Source organism: Dama dama, chromosome X, assembly GCF_033118175.1.
Source record: "Dama dama isolate Ldn47 chromosome X, ASM3311817v1, whole genome shotgun sequence".
Classification (NCBI taxonomy): Eukaryota; Metazoa; Chordata; class Mammalia; order Artiodactyla; family Cervidae; genus Dama; species Dama dama.
The window spans coordinates 39,203,782-39,226,858 of NC_083714.1; the positions used below are offsets into that span (position 1 = coordinate 39,203,782).

At 44.0% G+C, this 23,077-nt stretch overlaps 1 protein-coding gene across 1 annotated transcript; it reads right to left on the bottom strand.

Moving 5' to 3' along the window:
- Window positions 1–457: 457 nt before the first annotated feature.
- Window positions 458–4,337, bottom strand: LOC133052003 (small integral membrane protein 10-like protein 2A). Its single transcript, XM_061136720.1, has 2 exons — window positions 3,588–4,337; window positions 458–2,023 (listed from the first exon to the last, which is right to left on the bottom strand). Exon 1 carries the CDS (start codon window positions 4,160–4,162, stop codon window positions 3,926–3,928), a length of 237 nt encoding a protein of 78 aa, XP_060992703.1. The 5' UTR covers window positions 4,163–4,337; the 3' UTR covers window positions 458–2,023; window positions 3,588–3,925.
- Between the last annotated feature and the right edge of the window lie 18,740 nt (window positions 4,338–23,077).

The window sequence follows — 23,077 nt, forward strand, 5'->3', positions numbered from 1 at the left end:
CTGGCTGTCAGGGAAGTGATGGGTCCCTGCCACCTGCTGCTGCAGAGGGGCCTCCGGGTGACACAAAAGGATCTGCAGATGGTCCATTTCACCTCACCTACCCCACCCCATCCTTGGGGTTCAACTGAATTAAGTGGTTTCTAACACCAGGCTTTAAAATAAAGGAAACGCTTAGCTGTCTGGTTATTCAAATAGTTTGTGAATGGGAAAAACTGGGACAATTGCCACATCGTAGGCCAGGCCTATGCTGCTGACTTCTCATCATGGGGGCAGCGCTCTAAGTCAAGTCCTGTCTCAGAGCACCTTCTGAACAGGCCACCATCCCTGCCATGACCTCACCCACTTATAGCCCTCAGGACACTCACCTCCCCCAGCTTCTGGCCACCAGAGTACAGTGAGCTCACCACCAGCCCCTCTCCTCCAAAGGGGCACCACACCAGAAACAGGAAGGCTCCAGTTTTTAGTTTATTCAATTCAGGGTTTTTTTTTTTTTATTAACTTAGACACAAGATTTGACAACACTGGAAACAAGAACATTTCTCTGACCAGACTGCGCTGACTGGTGCAGAGTTCATCACACACAGAAAAGGAAAAGTTGTCTTATTCAAGTCAGTGATTGTATAGAAGCTCCACTGCCTGAAAAACAGACTGCAAATAAAGTGCATAGAGAATAGCAAGGGCTCAGTCGGGAAATGAGGAAGAGGTGGGAGAGCAGAAGCAACAAACTACTCGAGATCAAAATGGTAAGAAAAGCAGTTGCAGGAACACGTGCTGAGGACGTGTCCCTGACCTTCCCACAGCCAATATCTTTGGGGGCAGACAGCCCCCAGCCAGAGCCCCACAAGGAGGGGGGATTCTCTGCAGGTGGCAAGGGGTCTCTGAGCCCAAGGCCCCTGAATCTCCAACATACTTTCTCCACTTTGGGAAGCAGCCTCCCAGGGCCCAGGCAGCTCCAACAGAGCCACAAGCCCGGGAAGGACAGGGAGCCCATCCTGCACTGCACACCTGCTAAATAGTTCTGCACCCTCTGCAGCGCGTAGTCACTCGTGTGTGCACAAGCAATCACACACTTGTGCACAGACACACACCCATTCACAAATGCACACTGATACGTGTATTCACACTCACACACACCCCCGCACATTCACACACAAACATCTGTGCATTCATGCATCTGCACTCATACCCACACACTCATCCACACACACACCCACACACTCAAGCCCTCATGCATGTGCATACACATTCGCACATACATCCCCACACACATCCCACACTCACACATGCACTCACATGGGCACTCACACACACATTCACACACTGGCACACACATAGTCAGTAAAGACCCTCCCTAGTGCCCTCCCCAGGTCCTCTCAGGCTGGCCCAGGAGGCTGCGGCTGGGGATCCAGTCACCGAAACTTGAAAAGGGCACATTTACGCATCAGCCCCAAGGAGGCCCCTGGTCCTCCGCTCCTCTCCTCCCCTGCAGCCCCATGTCACGGTCTCTCAGAGGCTGTCTCCAGAGCTCCAGGGATGCAGTCTGAAGGCTGGCAGGCTCCTGGAAGTGGTCCTGGAGAGACACAGTTGGGGTGGAGGAGGAGCCACCAGGACCAGGGGTTTCCAGGCAACTTGGCACAAGGGAGGAAGCCATCAGGACCCTTCCATCTGTGGGAATCTGTGGGGGACATGTGGTAGCCTGGGTGCCGCCTCAGGCTTCAGGGTGAGACAGGCAGAGATCTTCAGCCGGGACCCGGGTGGTTGAGGAGGGCACATGGTGTGAGGCTCTGCCCCTCTGTCCCGGAGGCAACCAGGCTGCTGTGGTTCTTAGTCCCGGGAACTGAAGACCAGGACCCCGAGCAATCAGTGAGGGAGCAGATGTGGATCTGGGATGAGGGGTGAGGGCCAGGGCCTCTCCCGGCTCCCCTCAGTGCCACTCCTGGTGCACCAGTCAGCAGCACAGCCAGGACCGCTGCAGGCCCATCCAGAGCAGCTGCTCCTGGGTGATCCTAGCAGGAGGGGCAGCCTGGGGACAGAGACATGGGGTCACACGTGGATCTCAGCTCCACTCCACCCACATGTATCCCTTCCCTCCGATTACACTCGGCCCCAGGAGCCAGCCAACACCCCCACCCAAATTGAGAGGCCTATGCCACTCAACACCAAGGAACCTCTGGTTAAGCCTTGGGTGGGGCTTGGATTGGGGTGGGGAGGCCTGACCGTGTGTGAGGGCCTTGCTCCCCAAGGGGTTCTGGGACTCATCTCTCCTGTGACCATCCCAGCTCAGACTGTCCCCCGGTTCTTCCCTGTGACTTGCCATACACCCCACCTTCCCTACCACGGGCCTTTCTCTCTAGGTCCCTTGGGAGCCTGTGCTCCCCTCCCCCATCCCACTGTGCCAGGTCTCCCAGAGACTGGGGGGCAGGTGGCGAATGCAGGCCCAGAGGCAGGTTCAGCCCCTCCACTTCTGATCTATGTGACAAGGGCAAATGTCTCCCTTCCCAGAGCCCAGCAGGTGGGGAGAACAGAGCTCCCCCAGAGTGTCTCTAGCTCCATCCTTCCTTCCTCACGCCAGTACTGGATCACCAGGCCACCCCTCCCCTCAGACTCTCTGCCTGGAAGGCCCTTCCTCTCCTCCGGGGGTCAGGCCCTTCTCTTGGCTGCCCCCCAGGCAGCTCTAGGGTCAGGGGTGCCCCAGGCAGGGATTTGACTCTCGACAAGACCACAGAAGGGGCAGTTCACCTTCTATAACACCAGTTCCTGCAAGAAAAACATGGGGACTTGAGAGTTGCCTCCTCACCCAGAGATGTCCCCGTCTCCCCAGCTGTCGCCTACCCTACAAGCCTCTTCTCCAACTGCTCTCCCAACCCAGCCTGACAGCTGCCCTGCACTGAAGGAGACCCCTACTTTCCCAAATCCTCTGGGACACAGGGACTGCTGGAGGCTGTCCAGGACTGGAGCAGCGCATTCTGTGGCACCAGGAGGGCACTGGTAGGAGGTGGAGGGAGTGTGGCTGAGACGGGGCAGGGCTGGGAGGAACACGTCTTTCCCACTCTTCCCTGTCCCCTGATGCAAAGCTTTGGAGGGTGGAGAGGAGCAACAGAGACAGCAGGAGCAGGCAGAGAGCAGTCCCAGAGACCCACCAGGAGGAAGTCTTGTGAAGGGCTGAGAAAGAGACAGACCTGGGCTTGGGCCAAGAACACAACCATCCTTCCAGGCTGCCTCTTGAGGGGTGGAGGACAAGTGGGCCAGCATGCGCTCTCTTCTAGGGCTTTTTCCGGGCCTCTCCGGGGCCACTTCCTTCCATTCCCCCGTGTTCAGGTGACACTACCGGGGCCATGGGCCGAGGTGATGGGCTGACCCTTGGAGATGCCCAGGCAGCCGCCCCTCATCCCCATCTTGGATATATGACAAGGGAGTCCAGAGGGCCTGCATGCACCTTGTCTTGCCTGCTCTCGGCTCAGCAACTTTCCAGGCTGGCTTCCTCAGGTCCCTTCCTCGTCCATCCCAAACCGCCCGGCAGCCTGGACATCTAGATGTCATGGCCACCGCCTCCCTCCAGCCCACAAGTCCAGCCTCTGGCCTCCTACCTTTTCGGTCGGGGTCAGTCACTCATGTTCCTACTGAAGAATTTCTTCCTTCTGCTCCCCTCTTCGGCCAAAGTGAGGCAACAGGTCGGCTGCATTCAGATAATTTTCTCGAGTTCGATGGAAAGGACCCGTTTTGAGTTTCAGTGCAGTTCGTCACCGGCCGCGACATGGCTGGCCAGAGCCGGGGCTCGGTGGCTGCGTCCTCCGTGGAGGTCTAGGGCCTGGAGGCCTGATTCGCCCCTTCCGCGTCCCCCGGAGCGTCCCGGCGGCCCCCAGACCCGTGATCCTTCATGCTGATGCCCCCGCCGTCGCGACCGGGCGGAGGTGGTAGCCGGCGTTCACTCGATCCTCACCTGCAGGCGCACGTTGAGCATCACCGAGGCCACGATGTAGAAATAGGGGAAGTTCATGCGCAGACGCCAGGCCAGGTCGAAGAAGGTGATCAACGTGCGTGTGAGCCCCTTGCAGAAGACACCGTACGAGCCGCGAATCGCGGCTGAGCGCGCCAGCCGCACTGCCACGCCCGACAGGGCCGCTGCTGCCGCCGCGGCAGACAGAGCCCCCGACGCCGCCATGGACACAGGCCCGCGTGGGCCCCGCCGACCGACCTCAGCACGAGCTGGAGGACAGGTGGACGCGAGGCCTGGAGCTGCTGGCCAACAGCAGTCGCGTCCCACTCCGCCCTGTCCCGCCGCGCCCCGCCTTCGGTCTCCCCTCAGGGGCTTGGCTCCCGATGACTCCTCCGCCACAGCCAAGGCCCCACCTGAGCTGCCCAGGGACAGCTCCGCCCCCTCGCCGGCACGCACGTTGGCTACCGCCTGCGCAGCTCCGCCCCTAGTATGGCCCTGCCCCTTTTCGGGTACCAGAAAGCTGCTGCCAAAGACTTAGCCCCACCCCCGGTACCCGCCCCTCCGAGAAGCCCCGCCTACTCCGGGACTCCCAAGAGAACCCGAGGGCTTGAATGCTTTCTTTGGAAGGTGCTGCCTTCCTGGGATCCTTTTGCAGAATACGCTATTCTGCAAGGAAGGTCCCCCCGGAGCGCTTTACCCATTTACACCATACCCTTTCCCTCACTGTCTCCGCAGAAAATCTGGCCAGCTAGCCACTATACTTTTAATTCATGTTTTTTCTGGTAACTCTGCACTGTGGAGTTTCACCAAACCTACATGCTCATTTTCCCCCCTTTCATGTGTATTTCGTGAATGTGTCTTTACCCCATTGTCCTTACCTTTCATCCCATAGTGATTTCTATGCACTCCTCTTAGTCCTTCTTTGCCCTGGATGCTGCGCAAGGTCTTCTCAGGTATACATTTGCCCTCATTCATTGCTTTTTACCTGCTGTTGAGTTTTAAAGCCCTTTCTTGGTTTCATCTAATCTTTTTCTAAACCAAATCCAATTTAAACCCCATGACATTTTCAGAATTATTGAAATGTACATGCTTCATTGTAGTCAGGACTTTTAAAAAGCCATCTGCAAAAGTTGATTCATGAAGATTTCATCCCAGTTTTCACAAGGAGGGCTGGCCTGAGTTAATACCTTACTAATTCCTCTCAGAATGCCTGTTCACAGTCATACTGAATATCTCTGTGACATCTTTATAAATGCTTAAGGAACTCAGCAGATTCATATACACTGATTGAGCAGTTGTCCTACCTACCTGATCAGGGGAGAAGAGAGAGTTTGAGAGGCACTAGGTTATTGGATCACAACAATATAACCATGCGTGAATATGAATGCATAAAAAACATCAGGGTAGATAAATGTGACATTATTGAACATCATTTACTCTAGTTAAGGAAGTAGGAAGAAAGACATACTTTTTGTTTTCCGTGTATATGTATGTATATCCATTTGTGTATCTGTAACTATTACTTGTATAATACAACAAAATATTTGAAAAAGAAGGGGCCATATAAATATAGACTTAAGCTACATAGAAACCTTTTATTCCCTAGACTGGATCCTGCCTCATTCATGTGCAGAGCCTGTTCCCTCCAATCATTTCTGAAACCTCTCCTTGGCCACATCTCATTTATTTTTAGCATTTTATTTTGAAATAATTATAGACTCAGGGATGTTGCAGAAATAGCACAAAAAAGGCCTTGTGCCTTTTACCCAGGTTCCCCACTACTGACATTTTCTATAGATGCAGTATAATATTAAAACTAGAAAACTGACACTGGTATATTACTCTTGACTAGACTATAGGCCCAATTCAGATTTCTCCATTTTTCTAACCTGCATTAATTTGTGTGTATGTGTGCCTGTGTCGCTCTAGCAATTTTATCCCATGTCAGGATTCATGCAACCACCACTATGATCAAGATATAAAAATATTCCAAACAGCACAAAAGAACTGATTTGGGCCACCTCTTTGTACTTACTCAGCAACCCTATACATATTTGGTTAGAGTGTCATCTATTTCATTTCCTTTAAAGTGGCTGTAAATGGTACTGTGTGTTTAATTTTGGTTTCCACATGTTCACTTTTCATATACAGAGTGCAACTGATTTTTAAAATTTATTTATTTGGCTGCACCAAGGTCTTAGTTGTGGCACACAGGATCTTCCATCTTTGTTGTGGCATGTGGGATCTAATTCCCTGCTCAGGGATAGAACCTGAGCCCCCTGCACTGGGAGATCAGAGTCTTAGCTACTGGACCACCAGGGAAGTCCCTGCAATTGAATTTTTAATGAAACTTTTTATTTTGAGATAACTGTAGATTTACATACAGTTGTAAGAAAAAAATAGATCCCATGTACATTTTACCCAGTTTTCCACATCTTTCAAAACTGCAATATGGTGCAATATCAAAATCAGGATATTGACACAATCTGCCTATCTGGTTCAGATTTCCCCAATTTACTTTTTCGTTTGTATGTCTGTTTGTGAATTGTTCTATGCAATTTTATCACATATGTGGATTCATGCATCCAACATCACAGTCAAGATACAGAACAGTTTCATAACTATAAGGATTCCTCATGTTGCCCTTTTTTGACCACACCCACTTCTCTCCTGTTCTCCTTCCTTAATGCTTCACAACCACTAATCTGCTGTCCATTTCTATAATTTAGTCTTTTTGAGAATGTTGTAAAAATGGAATCTTACAGGATGTAACTTTTTGGGATTGGTTTTTATTTTTCACTTTGGAGATTGGCTTTTTCACTCAATCTGGGATTTTTTTTTTTTATTCTTCTTTGGAGAGTCATCCAAGTTGCTGGAAATGTCAAATGTCAATAGTTCACTGCTTTTATTGCTAAGTTAGTATTCCTTGGCATGGTTGCACCAGAATTTGTATACCCCTACCCAAGAAGGACACCAGGGTTTCCAGTTTGGAACTATTAGGGATAAAGCTGTTGTGAATATTTGTTCACTGATTATTGTGTGAACAAGATTTTCTCTTTATCTGGGATAAATGCCCAACAGTGCAACTTCTAAGCTGTATGGTAAGTGCGTGTTTAGTTTCATAAGACTCAGTTAAAATTTCCAATGTGGCTGTAACATTTTACACTCCCAGTCAACAATTTCTGAATATATTGTTTCTCTACATCCTTGTCAGCCTTTGATATTATCACTATTTTTTTTAAATTTTAGCCATTATGATAGATGTATTGTGATATCTTATTGTGGTTTTAATTTATATTGGGGTTAGCCAAAATGTTCATTGAAACCTTTTGGCCAACCCAATATTTCCCTTATGGCTAATAATGGTGAAAATCTTTTTATGTGCTTATTTTCTATCTGTATGTTGTCTTTGTGCATGCATGCTAAGTCGCTTCAGTTGTGTCTGACTCTTTATGACCCTATGGACTGTAGCCTGCCAGGCTCCTCTGTCCATGGGATTCTCCTGGAAAGAATACTGGAGTGGGTTGCCATGCCCTCCTCCAGGGAATCTTCCCTACTCATGGATCAAACCCGCATCTCTTATGTCTCCTCCATTGGCAAGTGGGTTCTTTACCAAGAGTGCCACCTGGGAAACTGCATGTATCCTTTTTAGCTAAATGTCTTGTCATGTTCTAATTGAACTGCTTGTTTTTATTATTAAGTTTTGTGAGTTCTATATAATATATTCTAGATATGCCTCTTTTGTTGGATAGATGGTTTGCAAATATTTTTCCACCCAATCTGTAGCTTGTATTTTCATTCTGTTAACAAGGGCTTTCTCACAGCAAAATTTGTAATTTGATGAAGTCCAATTTATTTATGGATCATGGCTCTGGTATTATACGTCAGAACTTTTTACCAGGCCTTAGGTCTCAAAGATATTATCCTATATTTTCTTTTAAATTTTTTAAAGTTTTATTTCACATTTAAGTCTGTGGTCCATTTTAAGTTAATATTTATGTATGGTTTGGAGGTTTAAATCCAAGTTCAATTTTTGACTAAAAATGCCCAATTGGTAGAGCACAGTTTGTTTAAAAAGGCTATCCTTCCTCCCTTGAGTTTTTTTTCTTTCATCTTTGTCAAAAACCAATGGAGCATATTTCTGTGGGTATATTTTGATGTTCTCTCTTCTGTTGCTTTGGTCTATGTGTCTATCCATCCTCTCTCCAATATCACACTATTTTGATTACTATAGCTATAGAGTATATGTTACTATTGGTTAGAGTAATTCCTCACACTTTATTTTTCTTCAACATTTATTTAGCTATTCTAGGGCTGGTGCTCATCTGTACAAATTTTAGGATAAACTTGTCTATGGGTACAAAATGCTTGCTAGAAAGCATTAAACTTACAGATCAGTTTGGGTGAGAATTGACATCATTTATATGTTTAATCTTCCAGTCCATGAACACAGTTGTTATTGTTGCTATTCAGTCGCTAAGTCATGTCCAGCTCTTTGCAACTCCATTAACTGCAGCAGGCCAGGTTCCCTGTCCTTCACCATCTCCCAGAGTTTTTTCAAACTCAAGTCTATCGCGTTGGTGATGCCATCCAACCATCTTGTCCTCTGTCATCCTCTTCTCCTCCTGCCTTAAATCTTTTCAAATATCAGGGTCTTTTCCAAATAAGTCAGCTTTTCGCATCAGGTAGTCAAAGTATTGGAGCTTCAGCTTCAGCATCAGTCCTTCCAATGAATATTCAGGATTGATTTCCTTTAGGATTGACTTGTTTGATATGCCTGCAGTCCAAGGGACTCTCAAGAGTCTTCTCCAGAATCACAGTTCGAAAGCATCAGTTCTTTGGCTCTCAGCCTTTTTTATGGTCCAACTCTCACATCCATACATAACTACTGAAAAACCACAGCTTTGGCTATATGGACCTCTGTCAGCAAAGCAATGTCTCTGCTTTTTAGTACGTTGTTTAGGTTTGTCAATAGCTTTTCTTCCAAGGAGCAAGCATCTTTTAATTTTGTGTCTGCAGTCACTGTTTGCAGTGATTTGGAATCCAATAAAATAAAACCTATTATTGTTGCAATTTTTTTCCCCCATCTATTTGTCATGAAGTGATGGGACCAGATGCCATGATCTTGGTTTTTTGAATGTTGAGTTTTAAACCAGCTTTTTCACTCTCCTCGTTGACTTTCATCAAGAGGCTCTTTAGTTCCTCATTGCTTTCTGCCATTAGGGTGGTGTCATCTGCATATCTGAGGTTGTTGAAATTTCTTCTGGCAATCTTGATTCCAGTTTATGACTCATCTGGCATTTCCCATGAGTATATCTCTTTATTTATTTATTTAGATCTTTGATTTCTTACACCAAAATTTGTATAATTTTCTGCATTCAGATCCTGTACATGTTTAATAAATATGTTCTTAGGTATTCATTTTCTTTGGAGCAATTATAAATTATATATATATATATATATATATATATATATTTATTTATTAGTTTCCATTTTCACATGCTCATTGTTACCATGTAGAAATTATGGAGAATTAATTAGAAGTGTGTTTTTTTTTCAACACATTTGGAGACTTTCTTGCTATCTTTCTGTTATTAATTTCTAGTTTGATCCCATTGTGGTCAGAAATTAAACTCTGTAAACTTTCAATTCTTTTAAATACTTAAAGATTTGTTTTATGACTTTAAGAAAAGCATTCTTCTGGAGTGTTTCCAGAGGAAGGCAATGTGGGTGATCAAAGAGCTGGATCCATGTCTTGTGATGAATGGATGAAAGAAACATTTGTAGTTTAGAGCAGCAGTCCCCAACCTTTTTGGCACTAGGGACTGATTCTGTGGAAGACAATTTTTCCATGGAACAGTGTTGGGGGGGGGTGGTTTCAGGATGATTCAAATGCATTACATTTATTGTGCACTTTATTCCTATTGTTATCACATCAGCTCCACCTCAGATCATTAAGCATTAGATCCTGGAGGTGGGGGACACCTGGTTTAGAGAACAAAGACTTGAAAAGGAGATATGACAGCATGTTCAAATACTTGAAAGTTTACCAGGCCTAAGAGGAATGAAATTGCCACTGTACTATTGCATGGTTTAGAATTAAGACCAAAGGGCTGCAACTGTCTTTGATCAACCTAGGGAATGGATAGACTTGAGGAATAATGAGACTACTGCCATCTTAAGTATACTAGCATCACCTAGAAATTAATTGTTGGTCTAGGATATTGTTAAACTAAGTTTTCCATGATGAGGCCATTAAACTAGATGGCGCAAAAGATCCTTCACAGTTCCAGGCTTGGTTGCTTTCAAGTTCACTATTGTTTATGTTCATTATAAAATAAAGTAATTTTATTTTGTAATTTATTTAGAAAACATGTTTTGTGTGTGTGTGTGTGTAAGAAGCATAAAACTATGCTTAGAATGAATAAATCTTTAAAACAACATGAAAGTTTGAAATGAGGTTCTTGTGTACAGCATAGAATTTGGTGGTGGTTTTTATTTTTTTTATTTTTATTTTTTTTTAAATAAAAAGTTTTATTGGAGAAAAATAGAACCACCATGTATACAGGGAAAAGAGCACAAAAATTCAACTGATACAGAACTGAAAGTCACAACTACCCAATGTTGTTTGCGATTACTTTTCAATTTCTTAAATGGCTTCCCTCAATTTTTTAAATAGCCTTGCCAATTTTCAACTGAAATAGAATCAAGTTTTCAAATAATTAAGAGCCTCAGCAAAAGGACCAGCTTTTAAGATAACAAAGGTGACACCAAGAGTCTCCTAATAGGACCAATTCTACCGAAAAATTCCTGAAGCACATAACTGCTGAGTCTGGTAGAACAGTAGCTCAGAGACCATCAGGGATTAGTTAGAACACTGACTCAGACAGTCCAGTATGCAGAGAGGGCAAACAAAAAAGCTGCATTTCCCTGTCAGATGAGTTCACATAAGAAAACCAAGGAGGTGCTAAGAAAATCCAGGCAATGGCTGCTCAAAATAATTAAGAAGGCATTCTAAATACCACATATTAGACAACAGTGTGTAAAGTGATGCAATTAGAAAACAGGCAACTTAAAAAAAATATGGTCACAGGTCTTTGAGAACTCAAGAAAACAATCAATATCAAACACAAGAGCTGAAAGTCTTCTCAGCTGAGGGTTGAAAGTGAAAGTGAAGTCACTCAGTCATATCGGACTCTTTGCCACCCTGTGGACTGTAGCCCACCAGGCTCCTCTGTCCATGGGATTCTCCAGGCAAGAATACTGGAGTGGGTTGCCATTTCCTTCTCCATTGGTGATGTTTTTTAAAAATCTACTCTGCTAATTTCTTTTAATTGTTATTCCTACACCATTTACATTTAAAGTAATTATGTCATATTAAAGCTTAAGTCTGCTGTTTTATTTCTTGTTTTCTGTTTGTTCATCTTGCTTCTCATTCCTCTGTCTTCCTTTTCTTGCTTTCCTGTAGGACACCTGAGCATTTTTTAGAAATTCCATTTTTATTTATTTATAGTGCTTTTGAATATAGCTCTTCATATAGTTTGTTTTATTGTTTTATTTTATAGTTTTCAATGCAATATACATGTGTACATATCCCAGTTTACTGGTATCATCATTTCAATCACTTCATCAAGTAGAAAAATTTTTCTTCCATTTTGGTTCCTCTATCCTCCTGTTTTTAAATAGAAATAGCTTAAGTATTTCCTCTGTGCACATTGAACTCACATCACATGATGGTACAGTTTTTGCTTTAACCATGAAACATGATCTTAAAAATTCATGAGGAGATGGTATTCTATTTACCTTAACTTTTACTCACTTTATCACTCTTCTTTCCTAAAGGCCCATCCTTGTTGTGTTATAATTTCCCTCTCTGGTTAATGAATTTCCTTTAGCCATTCTTTAAAGGTAGGTCTGTTGGCAACCAATTCTCTTAGATTTCCTTCATCTGAGAATATCTTTATTTCACTTTCATTCCTGAAGGTTGTATTTGCTAGATACAGGATTGGCAGTTGACATAAAAAGGAATAAAATGTGCTATTTGAAGAAACATGGATGGATCTAGACACTGTCATACAGAGTGAAGCAAGTCAGAAAGAGGAAAACAAATATTGTATATCACTTATATGTGGAATCTAGAAAACTGATGCAGATGAACTTATTTGCAAAGCAGAAACAGAGACACAGACATAGAGAACAAACATATGGATACAGAGGGGAAGGGGGTAGGATGAATTGGGAGATTGAGATTGGCATATATACTCTACTATGTATAAAATAGATAACTAACGAGAACCTACTCATATAGCACAGGGGACTCTACTCAATGCTCTGGTAACCTAAATGGGGAGGAAACCCAAATCCAAAAAGGGGGGTTATATGTATATGTATTGGAGATGGAAATGGCAACCGACTCCAGTATTCTTGCCTGGGAAATCCCATGGACAGAGGAGCTAGGCAGGCTACAGTCCATGGGGTTGCAAAAGAGTTGGACATGAATTGGGAACTAAACAACAGCAACATTTATATGTACAGCTGATTCATTTTGCTGTACAGTGAGAAACTAACAAAACACTGTAAAGCAACCGTACTCCAATAAAAATTAACTTAAAACTTAATTAAAAAATAAAAGCTAAAAACTAATAATAATTGGCTACTAACAGTGGGTAGAAAAGCAAAGGGTTGATTAGTCCTGCCCTCTTATTTCCACGAGGAGGTTGAAGTGGGGATTGAAGACCAGCTCCCACGCAGCCCTGCTGAAACTGCAGAAAAGAGACTTGGAGGAAGGTGACTATTGTCAAAAAGGTGCCCTGCTCTGTTAGGCCACCTTTTCCCAGTCCCTTGGCTAAGGGGAACAGCTTTTCTTGGAGCTTTTCTTTGTTGATGGTTCTGAATTGCAGGCTCCTCCAGTGCCCTGTGGGGATATGTGAGAGGCAAAAAGAACACCCAGGGAGTTCACTGCCAGGTCTTTCCTTAAGCCCCAGGGTCCTGATGGAGTCCTTACTTCCACCTTTCAGAGTTTTCCTGTGTTTGAGGCCTAATTAACATACAATGAAATGCAACCCTAATAAGAACACATTTTGATGAGTTCTGTTAAAAGTATTCATTCCTCTGTGTAGCTATTGCCACAATCAAGATACCGAATATTTCCATCATAGCAGAAAGTTCCTTTCTACCCCTTCCAGACAATGCCTTCCCTTCATGCCCAGTCCACCCTTGATCTGTTTTCTGTCATTCTACATTTGTTTTTGCTATTATAGATTTGTTATTCTGCTTCACATAAATGGAATCATACACTATGAAATCTAGCCTCCTGTGCTAAGCATATTATTTTTGTTGTTTTGTTTTTTAATCTTTTTAAATTTTTATATTGCAGTATAGCTGATTTACAATGTTATGTTAGTTTCAGGTGTACAGCAAAGTGATTCAGTTATACACACACATGTATTTTTTCCCAAATTCTTTTCCCATTTAGGCTGTTATGTAATATTGAGCAGAATTCTCTGTACTATACTATAGGTCCTTGTTTTCTTACCCATTTTAAATATAGTAGTGTGCATATAAGTATATTATTTTTGAGATTCATCCTTGTTGTTGCAAATAAATATTTAATTCCTTTTTATTGCTAAGTAGTTTTCTATTGTATGGATATATCACTAATCACTGAGCAATTCACTTATGGCAATCAGCCTTTAAGACTGCACACAGTGATTCCAGCTGCTTGGTATTCACTCCCTTGGACAACTGCAGTCTTGAATGTAGACTTGACTTACTGATGTACATTAAATAGCAACCCTTGGCAGTTTGATTCTTTTTTAAAAATTAATTTATTTGTTTTAATTGGGGGCTAATTACTTTACAATATTGTGGTGGTTTTTACTATACATTGACATGAATCAGCCACGAGTGTACATGTGTCCCCCACCCTGAACCCCCTCCCACTTCCCTCCCCAGCCCGTCTGAAGTGAAAAGTCGCTCGGTTGTGTCCAGCTCTTTGTGACCTCCTGGACTATACAGTCCATGAAATTCTCCAGGCCAGATTATTGAAGTGGGTAGCCTTTCCCTTCTCCAGCGGATCTTCCCAACCCAGGGACTGAACCCAGGTCTCCCACATTGCAGGCAGATTCTTTACCAGCTGAGCCACAAGGGAAGCCCAAGAATACTGGAGAGGGTAGCCTATCCCTTCTCCAGCGGATCTTCCTGACTCAAAAATCGAACCAGGTCTCCTGCATTGCAGGTGGATTCTTAACCAACTGAACTATCAGGCAAGTCCTTACATATGGTAATATACATGTTTCAATGCTGTTCTCTCAAATCATCCCACCCTCGTGTACTGATATTTCACTGTGGATTTCTTTTGCATTTCCCTTACAGCTAATGATGTTGAGTATCTTTTCATGTGCATGCTTGCCATTCAGTATCTATTTTCTTTAGTGTATCCATTCAAATCTTTTACTCCTTTAACAAATTAGCTTGTTTATTTATTATTGAGTTGTAAGAGGGCTTTATGGGTTCCACTGGTGGCTCAGTGGTAAAGAATCTGTCTGCCAGTGCAGGAGATGTGGGTTTGATCCTTGGGTCATAAAGATTCCCTGAAGGAAGGCATGGCATCCCACTCCAGTATTCTTGCCTGGGAAATCTAATGGACAGAGGAGCCTGACAGGCTATAGTCTGTGAGTTAGCAAAAGAATCGGCCGTGACTTAGCAACTAAACAACAACAATAAGAGGGCTTTATATTGATATATTCTAGATATCAAGCATTTGGGGGATATATGTTTTGAAAGTATTTTTTCCCACTCTGTGGCTTGCCTTTTAAGTATCACAAAGTATTTCAAAGATGACTTTTCTTTCAAATTTTGGTGAAATTTATCAGTGTTTTCTTTATGGTTCATGGTTTTTGATGCTATATAAGAAATCTGTGCATGTTACAAAGTTGCCAAGACCTCCTAAGCCTTGTTTTTGAGTTCTTTTAGTTTTGCATTTTGATCAGTTACACATTTCAAAATAACTTTTGGTTTTCCCCTGCCCTGCTGCAGTGGTGGCTGGGCACTTCTCACTCATGGTGCAAAGGACTGCCAAGAGAGTAGGCAGGTAGGCCCACTGGAGTTGTCTGCACACAGGAGAGAATTTGCCTGGTCTGGCTAAAAAAATGTGTGCATATGGCATGAGATAAGAGAGAATGTTCATTTTATTTTTTAGACACTTTTATTGAAATAAAATTGACTTACAATATAAGGAATATATTTAAAGTATATGATTTAATAACTATTTAAGTATGTATGCCCACTTGAAACTATCAATACTATCAAGTGAATGTATCCATCACCCACAGGTCTCCTCAGGCCCCTTTGTAATTTCTTCCTTCTGTCCTTTCCTGCCTCCCACTTCTCATCAACCACCGATCTAGTTTCTGTCACTACAGATTCATAGAGGAAGGGCCACTCACCAGCAGCCACAATTGTGAAGGGACACAGCCACTGCCAGAGACACAATGGAACTGAGTAGGACCCTATGGGGCCATACCCCTCCCCCATATCCTTTACTTTAGTTTCTCTCTGAAGTACTTAGATAATTCTATGTGATGCAAATTTCCTGAGTTTTTCAGATGTTAAACCCACCAAAATCAAATGGAAGAAATTAACTACTTGAGGATCATAAGCACCAGCCCCTAGACCTTCTGGTGCCTAAGAATTGATCACCACCAGCCAAGCAGAGAATTGTGCACAAGCTGATCACAGGCCCTGACACATGCCTCCCTCACTTGGCCTTTAAAAATGCTATGCTGCAAGCTTCTGGGGAATTCAGGGTTTTAAAGTAGGAGGCACTTGTCATCCCTGTATTGGAACCTTTAGAAAAAATGCTGCGTTTTCCTTTACCACAAACTGGTGTTAGTATACTGGCTTGACTGCCTGTGGACGAATGGACCCAAGTTTGGTCTGGTGACAATAATGACAATTCAGGATTGTGGTAGAGATTAAACACTTTGGCCTCTCCCCTCCCCCATCCTTGGAATCCATGAAGTTGCTTACTGTTGACCAAACCCAACCACCAGCCAGAGACTGAGGGAACCCAGTCTATCAGTTTCAGTCTTCTAGTACACATAGCATACAGAGATAGTTATGTGTACATAGCATGTGCAATAGTCAATTTTTCAGGACCTGTTGTTGGAAAAATTCAATACTGGTTAGCCTAGGGACTTGTGAAGAAAGTGGAGCCAGAACTAATTGTCAAGACCAGCCAGAAAAGTAGTACTTCTCTATTTAGGGACGTGGGGTACTGGTAGAGGCAGCAATTCTCCCCTATTCTCTGTGCCATCACTAAAGTTGGTGTTGAAATCCATTCCCTGGGTCTCTAGAGATAGGAATTAACAGTAGCGGCAGGGTCACTCCAGGGCATTGCTGATTTGCTCCACGGTAGAGACAACCTACTCCTTTCACTGGTCAGTAGCATCTTTTTCCAGTCTATATTTGTGTTCCTCTGTTCATTGTGGGTGCTGCTGTAACAAACAGATTGAGTTTATTAGATGGTTCTCATTTAAAATAAATCTAACTTTGACCTTCTAAGCACCAAAGTTCTGGTCTTTATTTTTATGATTTATTTAAAATATGCCTTATCTTACTTGAGATACATGTTCCAAGTGGGGTTATCAGAATGTCTTCCATCTCCCTGGTATTGATTAGCCAGTATGTAGCAGGGCTCTGGTAACTGGATCTGAGGACTTGGTTTTGCATTTTTAATCCTCTCAGCTTTGAATCTGTTCAGTTACTACTCAATTCGTGGTTTGGGAGGAAATATAATTAAGAGAGTTAGCTAGCTATTCAATTTAAAAAGACACAACCCATGTGGTGTGTCATCATCTTATAATCCCATGTGGGGAAAACTATTTACACCCCTTGCATGTAAAAAATAATTTAACCTTTAATGTTAAAACATGTGGCATAACACAGAAAGCATCTGCAATGAATGAAAGATACTTTCAATAAAATGTAATTTACACAAAAAAGAAAGCCTCACCATAGTAGGAAGCAGCAGGAAGATGGACCAGACGGTGTACAATAGGAGTACTCCTCTGGTGCCTTTGAGGAAGCTCACAGGTTGCTCAGTGGTAAAGAATCTGCCTATTGTGTAGGAGATGCAGTTTCGATCCCTGGGTGAAGAAAATCCCTTGGAGGAGGAAATGGCAACCCACTCCAGTATTCTTGCCTGGGAAATTCCATGGACAGAGGAGCCTTGGGTCTACAGTCCGTGGGGTCACAAAGGGTTGGACAAGACTGACTGAATGTGCATGGTTCAGGTGCCTTTGTCCCAGGGGTGAGAATATAGATCTAAATGTTATTTATTTTATGAATTTTTTCAGGCGGGGAGGTCCCAAGGTGGCAGAGGAATAGGACGGGGAGACCACTTTCTCCCCCATAAATTCATCAAAAGATCATTTGAATGTTGAGCAACTTCCACAAAACAACTTCTGAACGCTGGTGGAGGACACCAGGCACCTGGAAAGGCAGCCCAATCTCTTCCAAAAGAGGTAGGACAAAATATAAAAGACAAAAACAGAGACAGAGGATTTAGGGACAGAGACCCATCCTGGGGAGGGAGTGGTGAAGAAGGAGAAGTTTACACACAACAGAAAACCCTCTCATAGGCATGTCAGTGGTGAGTTTTTGGATCTCAGAGGGCAACATAACTGGAAAAAAAAAAAAAAAACAGAATACGTGCCTAACCACAAATATTTGGGGAGAAGCAGCTCAGATGTTCACATCTGGCGGCAGTGAGTGGGGCCTGGGCAGGGAGGCATGGGCTGATTCATGGGTCCTTAGGGTAAGGACCAGACTTGAATGCCCTGAGGACAATCTGAGGGAGTTAATGTGACATAGCAACCCAAACCTAGGGATCGCCAATGAGACAAAAACAAAACAAAACAAAAAAAGGGACCTTTCCCATGAAAGGCTCTAATGCCATATGGTGACCCCGGCATGCTCACAGAACAAAGGGTTGTGCCCTAGAGAACAAGGAGAACAAGCCAGTTGCTGTTTAGGGCCCTCCCTCCCCAGAGCCAGAGAGGCAGGTGTGTGACAGCCAGAGTCGGAGGGCAAGGGGCTGCTGCAGTCTTGGCCCCAGAGACTGCATCTTCCGCCAAACTGTGAGCAGGCTCCCAGTTGCTAACCATGTCTTCCTGGGATCCTGGACAGTTCACATCTGCCAGGAGTGTCACGGCCTGAGATCAGCTCCCCAGAGGAGTCACACAGCACACCTGGGACTGTACCCTCACAGTGCACCTGGGAAACCAAGCAGCCAGACCGGGGAGGGGCATAAAATTCACAGCCCACCTGAGACACTGTGCTCACCAAACACCCAGTCACCTGAGTGGATTGGACCAGGGAAGGGCACAAACGCATAGCCCATCTGGGTCTGTGGAGCACCTGAGAACCTGAGTGGCTTAGACCTGGGAAGTGCATGAAACACAGGGCCCACTTGGGATAGTGCCCTTGCAGAGCACCCTGGAGTCTGAGCAGGGTGGACCCGGGAAGTACATGCTGCCTTGGGCTGTGGCAAACCCAGTGTGATCCATCCACTGCAAGCACTCCCCACACATGCCAGTGGTATTTGTTTGCAGTGTCCCTCCCTCCCCACAACACAACTGAACAAGTGAGCCTAAATAAGGGCAAAAATTAGACATGGAAGAGACTTGCTAACAGTGGAAGCCAAAATAAACAAAGGGGGAACCGCTCTGGAAGTGACAGGTACAACAGGTTAAAACCCTGCAGTTAATGCTGAGACTGTGCACTTGAGAGGCACCTACAGACATTTTGAGAACAAGTACAAGCCAGAATAAGGGATTATTTGACACTGAACTGACCCCACACTGCCCACAACAACTCTAGAGAAATACCTAGATATATTTTTACTATTATAATTTTTTGAGTTTTAAAAAATTTTGATTCTTTATTACTCCTTTAACTTTCATTTTATAGCCTATAACCTTTCTTTAAAAAAAACCCTATTTTAAAAAATCAATTCCATATATATTTTTCACTTTTGTGATTGATTTTGTTTCATATTTTTTTATATTGTATTTTTGAGAGTCTAACTTCTATTCTAGGTTTTTAATCTTTGCTTTTTGATATTTGTTATCAATTTTTAACCTTTAAGAATCTAATCTTCAGTATCCATTTTCACTTAGGGATATCATTACTGGCTTGATTACTGTCTCCACTTTTGACTCTCCCTTTTCTCCTCATGATCACTTCTGTCTCCCTCCTCCCTCTTCTCTTCTCTATATAACTCTGTGAATCTCTCTGGGTATTCCTGGCTGTGGAGTTGTTTCACCATTAACTTAGGGGTTTTATCTTCCGTGCTGTATGGATGGAGATGTTTTGAGGCTACTGTAAGAGGAGGACCATAACCCAGAGGCAGGAGGCCCAACTCCAGAACTTTAGAACATCAGAGAACTCCTGACTCCAGGGAACATTAATAAACAAGAGCCCACCCAAAAGTCTCCATACCTACACTGAAACCAAGCTCCACTCAAGAGCCAACAAGTTCCAGTGCAAGACACACTGCCGGGGTCCAGCCCCAGCAGGATCCAGGGCTACCCTCAGGATGAATGGCATCTGTGAGTGAGAGAGAGAGAGAGAGAGAGAGAGAGAGAGAGAGAGAGAGAGAGAGAAAGGGAGAGAGACGAACCAGACCAGGATGTGCAGCACAGTCTGGCAGCGTTATACCCTAAGTTAGTACATTTTTAAGGGGAGGTGAAAGATAAGCATACAAAGTTTAGTTTAACATTACGTCAGTTTTGTCCTTCACAAAACCAGGGTGTTTTCTGCATACTTCATTGTTCATGAGAGTCTTTTTTCTTAGTGGATCTTTGTACATTATCTTCTGGCCTTGGGGGCCTATTAACATTTTATGACCTAGGTGAAGGCAAAGCTGTTTTCCATAGTCTATTCTTTATTGTTCTATTTTGCCTTGAGTTTAGCAGAAAACAGAAAAGTTGCAGTCTCAGGGTACAGAGATTGCAACATAGTAGAAATACAATGTTGTTAATGCAGATGTCAGCCTTTTTGCAAAAGTTCTCAGCTAAATTTATCTAAAAAGTTTACCACACAAAGACTCTGTGGCTCTGGTGAGGCAGCCTCTGTTTTAGCACTCTTGATTAAAATTAACAATTATCTTATTGTTTCCACACTAGTGCTAAACTCTTATTTTTCTAAATCCTTAACTATATTAACAATAGTTTTTACTGCACAACCTCAGCACAATAACAGCAATCAAATGTTGATCCAATAACCACTTTTAGAATAATATTTTTGTGTTCTCTAATAGGGCTTTCTCAGCCCCCGAAGGGCTCTGTGCCTATCAGGGCCTTTTGTGATCAGGTTCTTTATGCTGTTTATGATTAAGGTGTTGAGCAGTCATGTGCATTAGTACGAATTTGCCAACAAGCCAGAGTGCCAGCAAAAGGGGTTTTACTTGAAACATTTCCTTCATTCCCGGCCCCTTCATAGGGAACCAGCGTCCAAGAGATTTATGGGGTTCTATGTTGGTCTTTATTGAGTGAAAGAGGAGCAGGAGAGCTCTCGGCAGGCAACACAAAGATCCACAACAGGACGAACAAAGACAACAGCAAGAGGGGGAGGCTACGGGGGGTTAGAGGCCGGGGTCAACCTGGAGGGTCCCTTGTAGCCTGAACAGCCTTGCGTTTCAGGTCTTCTCCTCATGACCTTGTCATGGGTGGGATCTCCCATAATGGCTCCCAACAACACACCAGGTTAATTCTCCAGCAAAAGAGGAACATGGCCCTGAACATTAATTGATGGCCTGCCTGAAAAATACCAAACCCATAGACACCCCCAAACTCACTACTGGACACTTCATTGCACCCCAGAGAGAAGAGATCCAACTCCACCCATCTGAACTACAACAAAATGCTCTGGAGTTGTTGTGTTGGCAAGGCCTTCAGTCACAGGGACAGTCATCCTTCACAGACAATTTTGATAAGAGCAAGGGGAGAAAGAGAAGAGGGGTTTTGGCACAGGGAGGGAGTGGGAAGAATAGATGTCGAAGTTAGGCTAGAGCCTCATAGAACTTAAAAACTGAGTGGAGCACTGCCATCTGCTGGTAGATAAATTCTACACCAGAAAGCAGTTGGAGTGTTGTGTTTCTAAGTCTTTAAGTAAAAGGGCCAGGCTTCCGTGCACAACCAGTTTTTATAAGGGCAAGAAAAGAAAGAGAAGAGAGGTCTTGGGTCACAGGAAGGAACTGGGGGAAGTAGATGTCAATAGTTTCCTGTAGAGTCTTATGTAACTGAAAAACCTAGTGATATTTCACCATCAGCTTGTGGATACTTTGAAGTACATCATAAAGACATGGGTTATTTTGGTGCTATGGCCTGCAGTGGCATGAAATGTCACCTCTGCACAGCCAGTTTTGATAAAGACAAGAGAGGAAAACAAAGACATGTCTTGGGGCACAGGAAGCCAGTGAGGGGAGTAGATGTCAATGAGAATTTGTAGAGCCTCGTATAACTTGCAAACCTGGTGGAGCAGCCCCATATGCTGTTGGATTTCTTGGTATACATCAGAGAGCTATGGGGGTGTTTTGTTGTTAAGGCCTTCAGCGACAGAGACCACCACGTACACAGCCCGTTTTGAGAAGGGCAAGAGAAGACAGATAAGAGAGTTCTTTGTGCAGAGGAAGGTTGTGGGTAGACGAGATGTCAATTTGAGGTTATAGAGCATCATATCACTAGAAAATGTAATGGAGCAGCGCTATCTACTGGTTGATTCCTTGAAAGACAGCAGAAATCCCTGGGAAGATGTGTTTTCAAGGCACTCAGCGGCAGGGACAATCATCTATGCACAGTCCGTTTTGATACGGACAAGAAAAGAAAAAGAAGAGAGATCTTGGGGCACAGGAAGGGAGTGGTAGGGACAGATGTCAATATGATGCTTTAGAGCCTCATATAACTCGAGAACTTAGTGGAGCTGTGCCATTTGCTGGTGGATGCCTCGAGCTATATACGAAAGCCTGGTGGGTGTTGTGTTTCCAAAGCCTTCAGCGACCGGGTCTGACTCCCCTGCACAGCCAGTTTTGATAAGGGCTAGAGAAGAAATAGAAGAGAGATCTTGGGCACAGGAAGGGAGTGGGTAGAAGATGTCAATGTGAGGCTGTGCAGCCTCGTATTATTAGAAAACCTAATGGAGCAATACTATGTATGGGTGGATTACTTGAACTCTATCAGGAAGTCCAGGGAGAGATGTTTTGCCTAGGCCTCCAGCGACATGAACAGTCACCCAAGCATAGCTAGATTTGTTATGTGCAACGAAGAAAGAGAAGGGTAGTCTTGGGTCATAGAAAGAGATTGAGGGGAGTAGATGTCAATGTGAGGCTGTAAAGCTGCATATAACTCGAAAACCTAGAGTAGCAGCATCATCGGCTGGTACATCTGCTGGTACCTTGAACCACACCACAAAGACAAGAGTATTGTGTTGCTAAGGCATTCAATGACAAGGACAGTCATCTGTGTACAGCCAGTTTTGATAGAAGCAAGGGAAGAAAGAGAACAGAGGTCTTGGGGCACAGAAGGGAGTGGGTGGGGTAGATGTCAGTGCGAGGTGGTTGAGCCTCCTATGACTCCAAAGCCTAGTTGACCAGTGCAATCTGCTGGTGGATTTCTCAAACTACAGCAGAAAATCTTGTGGTTGCTGTGTTACCAAGACCTTCAGCCACTGGGACAGCCATCCAGCATGGACAGTTTTGATAAGCACAAGAGAAGAAAGGGAAGATACATGTTGGGTGCAGGAAAGAAGTGGGAGAAAAGAAAACAAAGTTAAGTTGCTCAGTCATGTCTGACTCTTTGCGACCCCATGGACTGTAGCCTACCAGGCTCCTCCATCCATGGGATTTTCCAGGCAAGAGTAGATGTCAATGGGAGGGTGTAGAGCATCGTATAATTAGAAAATCCAGTTAAGGAGCTCCATCTTCTGGTAGATTCCTTGATCTACATCAGAAAGCTTTGCAGGTGTTGTGCTCTCAGATCTTCTGCTACAGGGAGAGTCATTTGGTACAGACAGGTTTGATAAGGACAAGAGAAGAAATAAAACATAGATCTTGGGCAAAGGAAGGGTTGGGAGGACAAG

Excerpts from the sequence above, each read along its gene's own strand:
- LOC133052003 (XM_061136720.1), bottom strand. The coding sequence starts at position 4,162 with ATGGCGGCGTCGGGGGCTCTGTCTGCCGCGGCGGCAGCAGCGGCCCTG.